The sequence below is a fragment of the Lepidothrix coronata genome, unplaced genomic scaffold (assembly GCF_001604755.1).
Source record: "Lepidothrix coronata isolate B3197 unplaced genomic scaffold, Lepidothrix_coronata-1.0 Scaffold16, whole genome shotgun sequence".
Taxonomy (NCBI): Eukaryota; Metazoa; Chordata; class Aves; order Passeriformes; family Pipridae; genus Lepidothrix; species Lepidothrix coronata.
Genome location: NW_016690196.1, coordinates 8,318,012 through 8,331,924, shown reverse-complemented (window position 1 = coordinate 8,331,924; position 13,913 = coordinate 8,318,012). Strand labels below are relative to the sequence as shown.

General features: G+C 41.1%; 1 protein-coding gene across 4 annotated transcripts in view; it reads right to left on the bottom strand.

Annotated features, from left to right (window-relative positions):
- Positions 1-13,913, bottom strand: part of DAAM2 (dishevelled associated activator of morphogenesis 2) — a 223,758-nt gene that overhangs the window by 48,353 nt on the left and 161,492 nt on the right. For all 4 annotated transcript variants that reach the window (XM_017806653.1, XM_017806652.1, XM_017806655.1 and 1 more), the window contains 8 exons: positions 12,561-12,671; positions 11,398-11,501; positions 8,985-9,051; positions 7,999-8,116; positions 5,786-5,924; positions 4,288-4,346; positions 3,688-3,872; positions 2,447-2,764 (listed from right to left, as the gene is read on the bottom strand). In XM_017806653.1, coding sequence (XP_017662142.1) covers positions 2,447-2,764; positions 3,688-3,872; positions 4,288-4,346; positions 5,786-5,924; positions 7,999-8,116; positions 8,985-9,051; positions 11,398-11,501; positions 12,561-12,671 — 1,101 coding nt within the window. The remainder of the gene's footprint in view (positions 1-2,446; positions 2,765-3,687; positions 3,873-4,287; positions 4,347-5,785; positions 5,925-7,998; positions 8,117-8,984; positions 9,052-11,397; positions 11,502-12,560; positions 12,672-13,913) is intronic.

Below are 13,913 nucleotides of genomic sequence, written 5' to 3'. Positions count from 1 at the left end.
TTTCCAGGATATTACAGTGGTTACATTGCAATATCTTTTTCTTAAAAAACTGAGATCCTTGGCACTAGCACTATTGTAGTGCTGTATGAATGGAATTCACAGACGATGCTACAGTGCTGTATGAATGGAGCTGTGGTGTGGAAGAGCTTCATCGGAATTCAGCCAATCCACTCATCTAAATGGCTTTGCCACTGATCATCAGCTCACATCAAAGCTAGTAAAAAATCCTTAATTCTCAATGGAAATTAGGGGGTTGGTGAAGTTTCCTTGTTAGAAGCACGGATACTTTCCAGTCAAACCTTTTCTCGTGGTGCCCATGGGAACTGTGGACAATCTGTTATTGTCAACTGCTAAGAATTTGGCTATATTTGATCTTTCTCTTAACACCCAGCAGCTCAGTTCTTTCCTTCCAAAGACAAAATCAGCATTGGGAAAAAAGGTGTCATATGACTTGCCCTGGAGAACTGCCTTGATTCTGCTACTGAGAAAGTATATTGCAGACAAATCTCTCTCAGCCAGTCCTGTCCACATTGCTCTTGGCCTCTGTTGGCTTTCTCTCGCTCCCTTGAGGCAGGCTGCACGGATAGAGAGGATTTTGCTCTCATGTGGGCTGCCTTAATCCTGGCATCATTTTCACACTTACTTGAGAAACCTTAGGAGAAAGACTCTGTACAACCTACTTTGAGAAGGGTGGTCTAAACAGTATGCAGAGATACCTAAGAGCTGAATAACATATTTAACCTTGTTGCAGCCCTAAATTTGTGTACAGCTCTTTCCAAAACTGTGTCCTCTCACCTTGCTGTGTTCCATGGTGCCTGCGCTCTTTGCTAACTAGAGGGGTCTTTTAAAATACAGAAATGTAAATACTGTTAATGTATCCATTCTTTAAATTCTGGCTACTCTGACAGTTCAAGAAAGCACCACAAAAGGGCTGCAAAGGTAAAAAAAGGCATGATGAGGGCATCCAACCTACGCATGGACATGGTTCAGAGGATTCATATCCCTGTGAACAGAAAGTAAGTGCCTGATAGGGAAGTAGGAAATCTAGGATAACTGATGAAGATGACCAAAATGTATGTGTTCCTCCAGCAGTCAGTCAGATTAAATGATCCCATAACAATGTGTAACCCAAGTAATAAGGTGAGCCACCTGTGTTGGCACCATAGCCTCTGCTGTTTGCAGAAACCTTACTAGGTCAAAACATAACACCGGTAGACACCCCAAAACTAAGGCCCCACCCTCTTATGCCCCATTTTCCAACTATTTTGCCTTCCTCAAAATAGTGTCTTTTAGCCACTCACCACCCAGGTCTTCAATTTTATTAGCACAGCTGCCTTCACTCTTATCCAGAGGGCAGGATAAGCCTACAGTTACTGTACACTAAACAGAAACACCTGTGACTCTCTCTTTTTCATATACATTCATATACATATATTAGTTATTATTTCTTTTCTTCAGAGCACTAAGTCCCATGTTCTGCAAAGGAAAATAAATCCTCGTCCTTACATTCTCTCCCACACCCCCCACGTGGCCTTGATAGACAAGCACAGACGGTGCAGCAAATATTTCACTTCACTTTATTTTAAAGAAAAGGAGAGAGGGGGAGAGAGAATACTTGTGGCATTCCAGAGGTCCCTGGACACTCATTCCAAATGCCAGAGTTGGGCCCTGGGTGAGTTTCAGTCTAAAAGAGAACCTGGGTTTCTAGGCAGCTATCCAAACTCAACACAGACACTTTTTTTCTTTCTAAATCAGTTAAAAAAATTAAGACCTAAAGAGAAGGGGAAGGGAAAAAAAAAGGAGACTGAGAGAGAGAGAAGGAAGAGAGAGAAGTGAAGGGGAAAGAGACACAACCAAGGTAGAAGAAAATGAGTGCAACAGAAAGAATCAAAGTCCTCTGGTTGGTTTTTGTCAATTCAGAGTTTTATCCCCAAGAGACAGAGTTCTATCCATGCAAGGAGAAAGGCAGCTTCCCTCATGGGCATGAACAGATGGTGAAGTGAATCAGGCCACCTTTCTCTCCTTGGTGATGGCTCCTGCCAGAGTAGAGGCAGTTGGTTTTGCAGCTGGTTCTCACCATGTTTTGCCCACATTGGCTCTGGTCATCCTCTTCCCTGGTGCACAAGTGAGGGCAGCTCTGACACAACAGTCCTGGAGATGTCCAGCTCTAGCTTATGTATTCAGCCCCACTCCAGCTTTGCTTAAGCAACAGCATGGCCAGATCCACTGCAGCTCAATCTAACCAGCACCTTGGTCACCACAGGAGATACAAGGCACTGCTGGAGAACTGGGCAGACTTCCTCAAGACAATTAATGACACCTACTGACCTCAGCCCACAGAAAGCCACAATATAACTTGTTTCTATGACTTGCAGTCATGGCATTAATCAACACTGAGGTTTAATTAGAAAGTCAGTTAATTGCCGAGGGTACTGCAGTTTCTTACCTCACTCAGCTTAGCCCAGTTGAAGGATTTCAGTGGGTGTGAAGGCTGTGGGATAGATTTCTTCTTCAGACTGATGCCACTGGTGCTGAAAGTGGTTGTTGAAGGGGGTGGCACTCCCATGCTGAAGAAAGGTGGTGCTCCTGGTGGAGGAGGAGGTCCTCCTGGAGGAGGTGGTGGAGCAGGAGGAGGTGGACAGCTGGAGAAAGGCAAAGGAGGTGGCAGTGGTGGCAAATTCTCAGACATGTGAGAAGAGGACAAAGCTAATGGGCCACCTGGAGGAGGGGGTGGTGGGGGTGGGAAGGAAATGCTGCCCCCTTGCTGGAAAATAAAAAAAAACAGAGAAAAAGAAAGCAGTTTAAAAGGCACAATAACTCAATGTTGCCAGCTGATGTGATTTTATTACAAGTCTCAAAATATTTGATGTTTTCTTTAAAGCCTCCTGCACTCAAAGCCATGCAATAAAGGGAAGAATCTCAGCTTTCATTTAAGAGAAAGTTTCAAGCCCTTGAAGTTGTAGAGAAGAGCTTGAAAAAAGGAACCATAAATGGCTCAGAAAAACAGAAAGCTAGAAAAAGAAGCCAAAATGTATTATTTTCTCCTTGTGTATGAAAAAGAAAAAAGTTCAATCTTATGAACTTATGAACTCCTGGGTTTAAAAGCTAAGGGTTTGAAATACTGAATACCTGTCATTAGGCCCCACTAATGCAAAGCGGGAGAGGGAAGGAGGGAATGAATCTGCTTTCTGCAGTGTCTAACTTCTCAGGGCTGTGTTCTGGTAAGTTGTGGCTCAGGCACACTGCTGGGATAGAAGGAGCAGCAAGCAGGAGGGAACAATTGCAAATGTCACTTTTACAGAGCTTCAGGGCAGTACAGATGGCTCTTGTACCATGATAGGAGTCCTGTTTCTTCACTAAATATACTTTCATATCTGGGAGGTTTCTCTCTATTCTACTGAAATAAAGCCAGGGCCACCCCACTCAGCAGTAAAAATTATGGCTGGAGGAGGACACGTGTGCCTCAGAAGCTCCTACAAGGAAGGTGGCTGAGAAGGAGTGGAGCAGCCCATGCATTAACCATTCTATACCACCAGCTCAGGGATACTGGTCTTAGCTAAAAGCTGAGCAGCTTCTAAGTATTCTCTACAGTGACCATGGAAGTGTCTCAGCCACAATATGCTTTTGTTCATCATTCACTAGTTAGCAGGCTTTAAACAAGGGTGGGGAAGACTCCCAGTATCATACCGAGAACTCATTAAGCTGAGCCACCAGGTCATTCATCTGGTCTCGGGTCTGGCGCAGCTCCAAGGATTCCTTCTGCAGCTTGTCCTTCATTTTGTTCAGTGTCTTCATCATTTCATCTTTCTCCTGGGTCTTTGTTTCACATTCCCGCTCCTTCTTCTCTAGCCTGCTCATCAGCTCAGCATGGTCTAGGGGGAACACACAAGTGGGACTGATGAAATAAGCTCATGAACAGTCCCTGAAGATATGCTGGTTATGATGAAATAAAGCTGACAAATCTGTCAGTTCAACTGGGATGTATAATGAAAGCAGGAAAAAGAAAATAGAGTCTGATTGCCTTGACAATGACCTTCAGTGATCAAGACAGCAATGTTCAAGTTTCAGTTAGACTGTAAAACCAATGCATATGAGGACTAGGGGAACTCCCATCCTATGAAACACATAAACTGATCACCATAAGACAAAATGTACATGAGGGAACAAAGCAGGGTTTGTCTGCAAAAGGAAAAGATGTACCCAGCTCTGCTGCTTGCTGTTCTGTATATGGATTGGGATCAGTCTTGCCTCCTTTTTTTCCTACCCAAGCAGAGAGGATGCACCCACCTTTCCGGAACTTCTCTGCCTGATCCCTCCACTGTTTGACTTCATTTTCGTTCACCAGCCTGAAAGATGAAATCAGATAATTTAAACTTGTTCTGAGCTACCTAAGACAAAAGGCAAGTGGCCATTATGTGAAGTGATCAGCAAAAAGCAACCTGGCGAATGTACATGTTTAGGCAGGATCATGCCAGTGGTCAGCCTGGATTCAGATTTTGATCCTTAGCCAACAGCTAATATAAATGTGATGGCTTGTTACTCCAAGTCATTAAAACGGATAAAGGAATGCCTGGGGAAAAATCTCAATACATTCCTGTCTTCAGGTAATACCTTCAAAGTGCCAAGTCTACTTATTTTTAAAGAGAGAAGTCATCACTAAAATAATCATAGCTGCTATGGGTCACAAATTACCACAACCTTAATATGAGACCACATTGCCATTGTTTTTTCTACTTTCTCTGGTTCTATTTTTTTCTTTCTTCCAAGGAGGGAGGATGCTTATCTATTGGGTAATATATCAGTAACAAGGCAATTCTCATATCTCATACTGGCACAACTATTTCCTATTACTGACAGAAAATATGCAGGGCATGCTGGGGATTGATTAGATATGCAGAATGAGGAGTAGCTATGAAAGTAGAACGGGAAGATCGGGCATGAGATCTACAATGAAGTCTGATATCCAAAGGGGCAAAAAGAAATCAGCAGCAGTCTATTTTTCCATGATGAGAAATCAGTTTCAATTTTGGCTCCTGCCCGTAACAAGAGGGATTTTTGTAAGATTTTTAGTATAGGAGAATTTGGGTTCACATAGGGCTTATGTTCTGTAAAATGCTCTTTTCAGTGGATAATTCGGAAAGGTAATGGGCCATGAATTACCTGCAGAGGAAGTTGGATGGAATGAAGAGTCCAAAAGTTTGACTAAAAAAGGACTGAGAACAGGGAAGTTGAAATGAGAGCCAGCTCATGTAGCTAGACTTCTCAAATGATGTATCCTATGGGAAAAAATAATGGTAGTGCCCTCAGACAAGTCAAGTGGGTGAGAGCAAGTAGACATTTTATGAAAAGGTAAGAGGTTTTGTGTCTAGGTGGGGGCTGCTTTCCACTATTTGCAATCTTTCTAAACTATGTGCTCATTAGTGAGGAACGAGATCAAAATATAGATGATGATGTTATTTTATTGTTTTTAATACCAGGGAAAACTTCCAAGAACATTTGGAATGAAAAAAGGCACATGAGGAAGCCTTGTTATGAAATTGTATTTTTTATTGCTCTTCTAACCAGCTTAATATTTAATAGAAATTAGAAGTCAAAGGTAAGGACTTTGCTAGAAAATACTGCCAAGTTAAGATGTCATTAGAAGGAAATTATCTAAAAGGCTAATGAGACAATGAGAAGCTGTAAGTTAAAATAAAAAACTCCCCACGTATGATATTCTATTTATTAAGAATCTGCATACTTATCATATACCTGCATAACAGAAATAAACAACAATGCAGCTTACATTTTAATGATATTTTTGACATTGAAGTTTTCCAATGGAGCTATGTCTGGATCATCGCCTCGTTCATCCTGAAGAACAATTTGTTGGAGTATTCTGTCCAACAGCTGCCACTGCTGGAAGTTTCCTCCATTTCTCTTATCTGTATGGAAATAGATCAACCCATGAGAACTTCCAATTCCATGCCAAAGTGCACAGACCTGCCAAGAAACTGGCATTCTTTTCTTTCCACCTTCCATTTCAATCCTGTATGTAATAAATAACAGAACACAAAGCCTAACTCTGAACTGTCGCCAGCAGATTATTTACAAACACCTGGCATATTGTAACAGCACATAACAGGTATGGGTGACTCGGTGCCTGATTAGTACATTCAGGCTGTGCAACCCTTTTGACAGATTAGCTCTAACTTGCACTTTAAACCTCTAGGAAAGTGATTTCTTTGTGATAGCCATTACTCGGTATTTTCTGGGGCTTCATGCTGGTTTTTTTTTTTTTTTGGTAACTAGGTAACATCACGATCAGGCACTGTAAAAAAAAAATCAGATGTTCTATCTGCATGCTTGGTTATCTACAGGTCAGCAAAACTCAAATAGCATAAAAAATTCATACAAACATGACCAAATAGTGTGGAGATAAAGAACAGAAATTGAACTCAAGGGACTGATCCCATGGATATCAAAACAGAAGAGCCAGAGCAACATAGAGTTTACCTCAGCTTGCTAAGTTACATAACCTAGACCTTTAGATTCTTTAAAACTGCATCAGCCTGGCCTAACAGGATTTAGCCCTTCTGCCACCAAAAAATCCCATCAACATGTAAAGCTCAAGTGCTGTCTTAAGGAGTAATTATCAAAGAGACTACTGAGACAAAGAACTGCTTGAATTTGTGCAAGGCAGTACCTGAATATAATGAGAGTCTGAGAACATACCACTTTACTTTCTTAAAAGCACACAACAGTACATCTCCCTTATGTTCCCTTCTCAGTTTGACTGCTCAAATATGGAGAAAAGTAGTGGAAGACCAGCACAGGATCAAGGCAGGCAGTTCTTTAGTGACATTGCTATGCATTTGCTCCGTACAATCCTAAACATCCACTGGACTGATTACGTGACCAATGCGTCTGTTCTTGAACAGGCAGCAGTTACGAGTATGGAGGCCATGTTGCTGAGAACACAGCTGCGCTGGGCAGGGCACGTCTCAAGGATGAAGGACCACCGCCTCCCTAAGATTGTGCTCTATGGTGAACTTGCCACTGGCTGCCACAAGAGAGGAGCCCCAAAGAGGAGATACAAGGACTCTTGAAACAATATCTCAGCTTTGGCCATATTGATCATCATCACTGGTCTACTCTGGCCTCCAATCAGGAAACATGGAGACACACCATCTATAACGCTGCTGCTTCTTTTGAGAACGCACGCAGGATCACTCTTGAGGAGAAAAGACAACGCAGAAAGAACTGTGTCTTGCCAATACCGCCTAAGGAGACATTCCACTGTGCCTTATGCAATCGGACTTGTCTATCTCGCATTGGCCTTTTTAGCCACCAGTGTGCTTGTAGCAAGCATGGATAGAATCCTTCTCAAATCTTCATTCGCAAAGCCTAGCCATGATGATGATGCATTTGCTCACTCTGCTACACTCTGGAAGCATAACTGATTTTTTTTATTACAGTTAACAAGAAGATTCCTATCACTTCTTTTGGAAAAAAGTGCCAATATTATTTTTCACTTTCAGTTCAGGAGCTCTCCACTGATGCATTGCAATGAGATAGCAGCCTGAAGACTTACTGTGGAATTTCCTAGTTACAGAACAGCTTTCAGTACCGTATTGTTCATCAGAAAAATTCCTCAGTGCATTTTTTTAGTATTCAAAACGCTATCTATTTCTGGGAATTTCCCCATCTAGAGCACAAGGACTCTTTTTTAAAACTTCTAATTTAAAATCATTGAAAGCTCTGTCAGTGACTAACTGGAATGTCTCAGCTACTTAATTTTATTTGCAAGTACAGAGGGGTCAAGCTGCTGCCTTAAATATTGTGACAAAAATCTGCTGGATGCAGTCAGTGTAAGATACCAAGTTCATTAGCCACAGCGAAGTTCTGAATAGAAGACAAGGGCAATGTGTGCCCTGCTATCTGTGAGCTGGTACCTACCCCAAAGTGTCACCTAGTTCTCCAATACTCCCGCCTCTGGAAATTTATAAATGTACTCACATGGCATCTGCAAACAGTGCTGGAGGATGGATAACAAATAGGGATAGGCGTCTGTGTGCTTCAATCTCTTCTTGATCAACTCAAACATCTGAGAGGCACTTTTTGTATCAATGTGGATCTGAAGTGAGAGGAGAGAAAAACCTTCCACGGTGAAAGCCTGATTAACTGTGAAAGATCCAATCAACACAAAGACATGCAAAGTCTCCTGCCATGTCCAGCTGCAGGTTCCAGTGAGGAGCATACATGGATCTTGGAGACCACCATTGTCATCCCTACTCCAATATGGAGAAAGTCCCCGAAGTAAAGGGCTAGAAAGGTAGGAGGCATGCAAAGCCACCAAGAGCTGCTCTGGAGCAAGCAAAACATTTGGATCCTAGAAAGTGCTGGCACAAACAGTATAAGCTAATCAAGAAAGGGATAGTTGTTCTGTATCAGTGCGCAGCAAGAGCTGTTCATGAAGAAAGAGGAGACTGTAACTATTCTGGACCCTAAAGCTTCTTACTGATGCTAAAGGTTGTGGAAACTGTCCTTGTTTTACGCTCATCTTTAAAATCTGCCCATCATAAAATAACATTCCTCTCCACAGGCCCTTAGTTTCCTGCAATCTTGGGAAAACAGCCCAACCCTCACCCATACCCCCGTAAAGGGGATATCTGAGACTAGAATGCAGCTGGATCATCAGGACTGAGAACCTGAGTGCAGGCTTGAGAACCTCCTTCACTCCCGAACTTTCAGCCAAACAGAAGAAAGAAGTTTTTATCAAAGCTACTTGGCAGAAGTCCTGTGTGTGATCACTGTTTTCATTGTTCACACATCACAAACCTCCTCCCTGCTAACTGAGAAAGAGTGAAAACAAGAGCATCAGCCACTCTCAGCAACAAAGTAAAATATTATTTTCAGAGACCACAAAGGGAAGTTGCACCAAACATCCAAACTGGATGTAAATTCAGCTTTGTTGATTTCAGGTACTCCAAAGAAAAACTTACCAGGTCAAACCGCTTGGCAAGTTCCAGGTCATCTTCATTTCTGACCATCTCAAAGAAATCTAAATGTCTAGGAGAAAACAGAACAACAAAAAATTTGCCAATGTTCATTGCATAATTCAGACTTAAACTAAGTGTGTCACTACAGAAGCAGCAAGACCTCATTTTCAGCTGGAACACTCGGACATTGGCAAGCCTTTCACATATGAAGTGCTTGCATAGGTATGCAAGGCAAGGGGGTCAGAGACAGGCCAAAAGAAATGGCTGGCACAGGTATACGTGCTGTGCAACTCCTATGCTAAGTCACTGTATTGAGGTAAGGTGCTAAAAATAAACATAAGATAGAAAAGGGATATTCTATTTGTGATGAATGCAATGCCTGCAGTGATAATACATTCCTAAGAAGTCCACACCACACTTGTTAACCAGATGATAGACCATTAACAAGTTATTTCTTTCAAACAGTGAAGCAGAGACGCATTCAGTGGATCAGTTAAACAGCAGAGCTCATAACTATCTCTATATATGCCTATTGATAAGCACAGCAGCATGCCTATGTTTGGATCTGGGGGCCTGGTGAGTGACACATTTGACCATCTGGACTTCTCTCACACAGAGACCAGAGCACAGTACATCATAGAATCATGGAATCAACTGGGTTGGAAAAGACTTCTGAGATCATCAAGTCTGACCCTTGATCCAACACCGTCGTGGTTACCAGACTATGGCACTAAGTGCCACATCCAATCTCATCTTAAAAATCTCCAGGGATGGTGAATCCACCCTGGGCAGCCCATTTCAATGTCTGATTACTCTCTCTGTAAAAAATTTCTTCCTAATATCCAACCTAAACCTCCCCTGGCACAGCACAAGACCATGCCCTCTTGTCCTAAATGATGTCCTAAATGTCCTAGATGATGTGGAAAAAGGCTGTGGCACATTCCGCTGTACAGATCTGTTATACGGTCTATGTAATCCAGGCATCTGAGATCTTCCCAAACTTTTGTTATCATTCTCATGGCCAGCCTGTAAATCTAAAAGTGCCCCTAAGCCCCTCCTAAACACTCCTGGTAAACTGTCCAAAGGAACACAGATTACCTATAGGACAGATTTTCTTCTTGCTTATAAAATTTTAGATCAAAAGTAACATTCCTGGTCCCAGCTCTGCAGCAAAGCACAGACATATGACTACATGCACTCTTTCCCTGTGACTTGAATACCCATGTATATGCCTCCACCTGCTCAAAGGTGTGAGGCCAGTGTGTATGACAGCAGCTGGTGCTAACTGGTGTTTATGCAGTCTCAGGCACATCACATATGCCCCCAGGGATAGTTCTATCACCCCACAGCAGTTCTGATTGGAAGTCTGAGAAAATGGTGCCTTGAAAGCTGCAGGCATAGGCCTGATCCACAGGTTTTTCACCATGTGCTTTGACAGACTTGACACTTCTATTTAGGAAATCCCAGATATCAGATAGCTACAAATCAGCCCTGCTCTGTAGGAAGGGGATGCTAAGGGATAGCAGCATATCAGCAGGTCAGTGCCTCTGTATAAGTGCCAAGCTTAAAGTGGTAACAGGAGAAGAGACTCCCACAGCTGCCTGCTCTTAAACTTTAAAATGTTTCATTGTGTTAGGTAAATGGATTTTATGAGGCTCCTCATTGGTTCATCAGTCTTTTAGCTTCTTGAAGTGTCTTGGTCAAATTATTCCAATCATTTACTTCAAGTCTTTTTCAGCAGGGGGCATTGTAAAGGTTTAATTTAAGGTCACTAGCAGCTTCAATTACTGTGGCAAAAGTAAAGAATTGCTTGTGGAGAAAGCATTTATTACCTGCATAATTTTTAACACAGTAATTTGAACGTGCCATTCAGTGTTGCATTTTGTGCAGTAGCAAGGCTGTTTGAAAATACTTCTCATTCTTCTCTCATGCCCCCTTGGCATCTCTACCCCATTGCAGGTGCCTCTTCTCATACTTGTGTCAGTGCCACTTTTTGGGAGGTTGTGATACAGGATAGATCACAAAAAAAGACTGGAAAAAACCCTTGGAAACTCAGAACCTGCACTTAGACCACACATATTCAGTCTCAATGAAGTCAGTGAACTACTGACTTCCCTCCTTCCTACAAGGACAGGCTTTTGTTCCAGTTTTGCTACAAGAGAAAAGAATTAGATCATTTTTTATATTTTTCATTTTGATTGACATCCCCAGAAGAAAAGCAGTTGAGGAACTCCTTGCCACAGCCTCTGCTAACTTCGTATGTATGTTTCCAACTTCATCTACCGATGTTAATTTTAAGGATAAATCTAAATTATTTTTTTTAAGGGCGGCAGTTTCAGGAAGACACAGAGATAGAGTAGAGTTTCTAAGAACTCTTTCTGTTCATCAGTAGCTGTTCTCAGAAAATATATTTTACCTGTCCAGTGTGGCATTCTCGTGTCCTCTTAGCTTGTCAATGACAGGTTGAATTCCCAGCATTAGAAACTCATATCGTAGGTGTAGTCGGAACTCCAAATTGTCCTTAAAAAGTGGGGGAAAACCAAGTTATTTGGTTTCAAAAGCTGTCATTCACATTTTTAAAAAATTTACTTAAAACCTCAGTTGTTCCCTTTTTAATATCCTCCATCCTGACACCAAATTCACAGGATGATTAATTCCAGTAAAGTAAGTAAAAGATAAATAAATGCTTTTGTCTCTCTTTCACTTAAACTACAGCCCTCGCTTACCTACTATGAGTTCTGTATATGCAGTCATAAAGACAGCACACTCCATGTTGTTCTGTAAAGAACAGAAGTTATTACGTTTTTCCTGCTAGTCCATTACAGGTTCATCTCCTGCTTACAGATGACCATTAATTGCAGTCTTCCTCCTAGTTTTTACATTTACTTATCATATAACCACTATCCACTCTTGACAAATTTTCTGACATCTATTCAGTGGGATGTTACAGGAATCCCAGAGATAAAGACAAATATGTTGTCAGACAGCTCTCATGAGCTTGTTGTCTGTTGTGGTTTAATAAAAAAAACCCACAGAACAAAACTCAATGTAACAAAAGTAACACTTTTAATGAAATAAATCAGTTTTAACTATCCTCCAGACTCAAAAGGAAGTCTTGTTAATAAAAGAAAAACATCTGGGTTTTTTTTCTGAAATGTCTCCATTTGATATTTTTAAATTAAAATTCTTTGAGTTTGGCTTTGAGTCAAAACAACTTAACATTTCAAAACATTTATGAAGGTAAACCAAAACGTTTTCTAAAAGGCTGAAATAAGGAGGTAAATGCTTTGCACTTCTTAAAAAAAAAAACCAAACCAAACCAAACCCAAAACCAACTAACTAAAAAAGAAACAACCCAAAGTAATCACTTGAGTGTAAATAGTCTACGTTATATTGAAGAAGCTGGGAACGAAATAATATGGAAGACACTATAAGACCGATCTTAACAATTAAGCATTATTTCCCACAAACTATATCCACTCAGTATGACAAGATTTGTGACTTAATCTACTAACCATTTCCAAGGTTAATTAATTCAAGCATAACATTTTAGAAGGAATTTCCAGGACAGTGACTCACCTCACCAGCACCTGCATTCAGAACAGCATTGATAAAGGACATGATGGCTGTTTTGAGGTTTACTTCATCTCTGTATCGCCCCATGCTTCGGTCTAGCTCATTTAACAATGACTGAAACAGAAAAGCAAGCTGAGTTAGAGGACATAATCTAATTTCTTGCACCACTGTGCATACTGTTGAAAGGATATGCAGTTAGTCTTCTTTCGATTTGCTATATATCTGCTTAAAGAAATATTTATTTTTTTCAGACAATGTTGTTAGAAATTTTGGACATTCACAATAAACAAATGAAGAATAGTAAATGGAATAAAATGCCCACCTGATCCTAATAAAAGTTTTTGGGTTTTTTTTTTTAAACAACCTATTATCTGAGAAAAAGCAGATGCCCTTTACAGTACTTGCCAACATGATCTAAGAAAGCAGCAGAATGATGACCTTCCTTCACTCTGTATGGTGAATATCACAGATTCATAGAATCATAGAATGTTTTAGGTTGGAAGGGACCTTAAAGATCACCTAGTTCTGACTCCCCTGCCTCAAGCAGGGAACCTTCAACTAGATCAGGTTGCTCAGAGCCCCATTCAACTTGCCCTTAAACACTTCCAGGAATGGGGCATCCAAAACTTCTCTGAGCAACCTGTTCCAGTGCCTTACCATTCTCTCAGTGCAGAATTTTTTCCTAATATGTAATCTAAACCTTTTCTCTTTCAGTTTAAAGCCATTCTCCCTTGTCATGTCACTACATGATCTTGTAAAGACTCCCTCTTCATCTTCCTTGTAGGCTCCCTTCAGGTACTGGAAGGCCACTATATGACAGGGAGTTAATACACACAGAAAAACAGTATTAGATCCATACATCGTTTCTACTCATATCGCTCAAGTAATTTTCATTATTTTCTTGGATCTCAGCAGGATAGATTGCACTTATGTATACAGGGGAAGATAATTTTAAAAAGAAGCTGTCTTTTGAGAAATAAAGCCTATAAACAAACCATGAAAGATTTCTCCTTGTTTTTCACTTACAACCATTTAGCATGAAACAGACAATTATTACCTCTTGGTAAGCTCCTTTTGGGGATTTGCTAATAACAGGAATACCCCCGTTCATACAGCTCCAAAGCTCAAAGGTGAGTTACACATCCTCATCGGAAACGCAGTTAAGCTCCAGTTTCCTTGTTACAGACTTGCAGAATGGTTTTGGTTGAAAATGACCTTTAAAGTTCATGTAGTCCAACTCTCTTGCCATGGGCACGGACATCTTTCCACTAGACCAGGTTGCTCATTCAGCCTGGCCTTGAATTATTCCAGGCATGAGGCATCTACAACTTCTCTGGGCAACATGTTCCAGTGTTT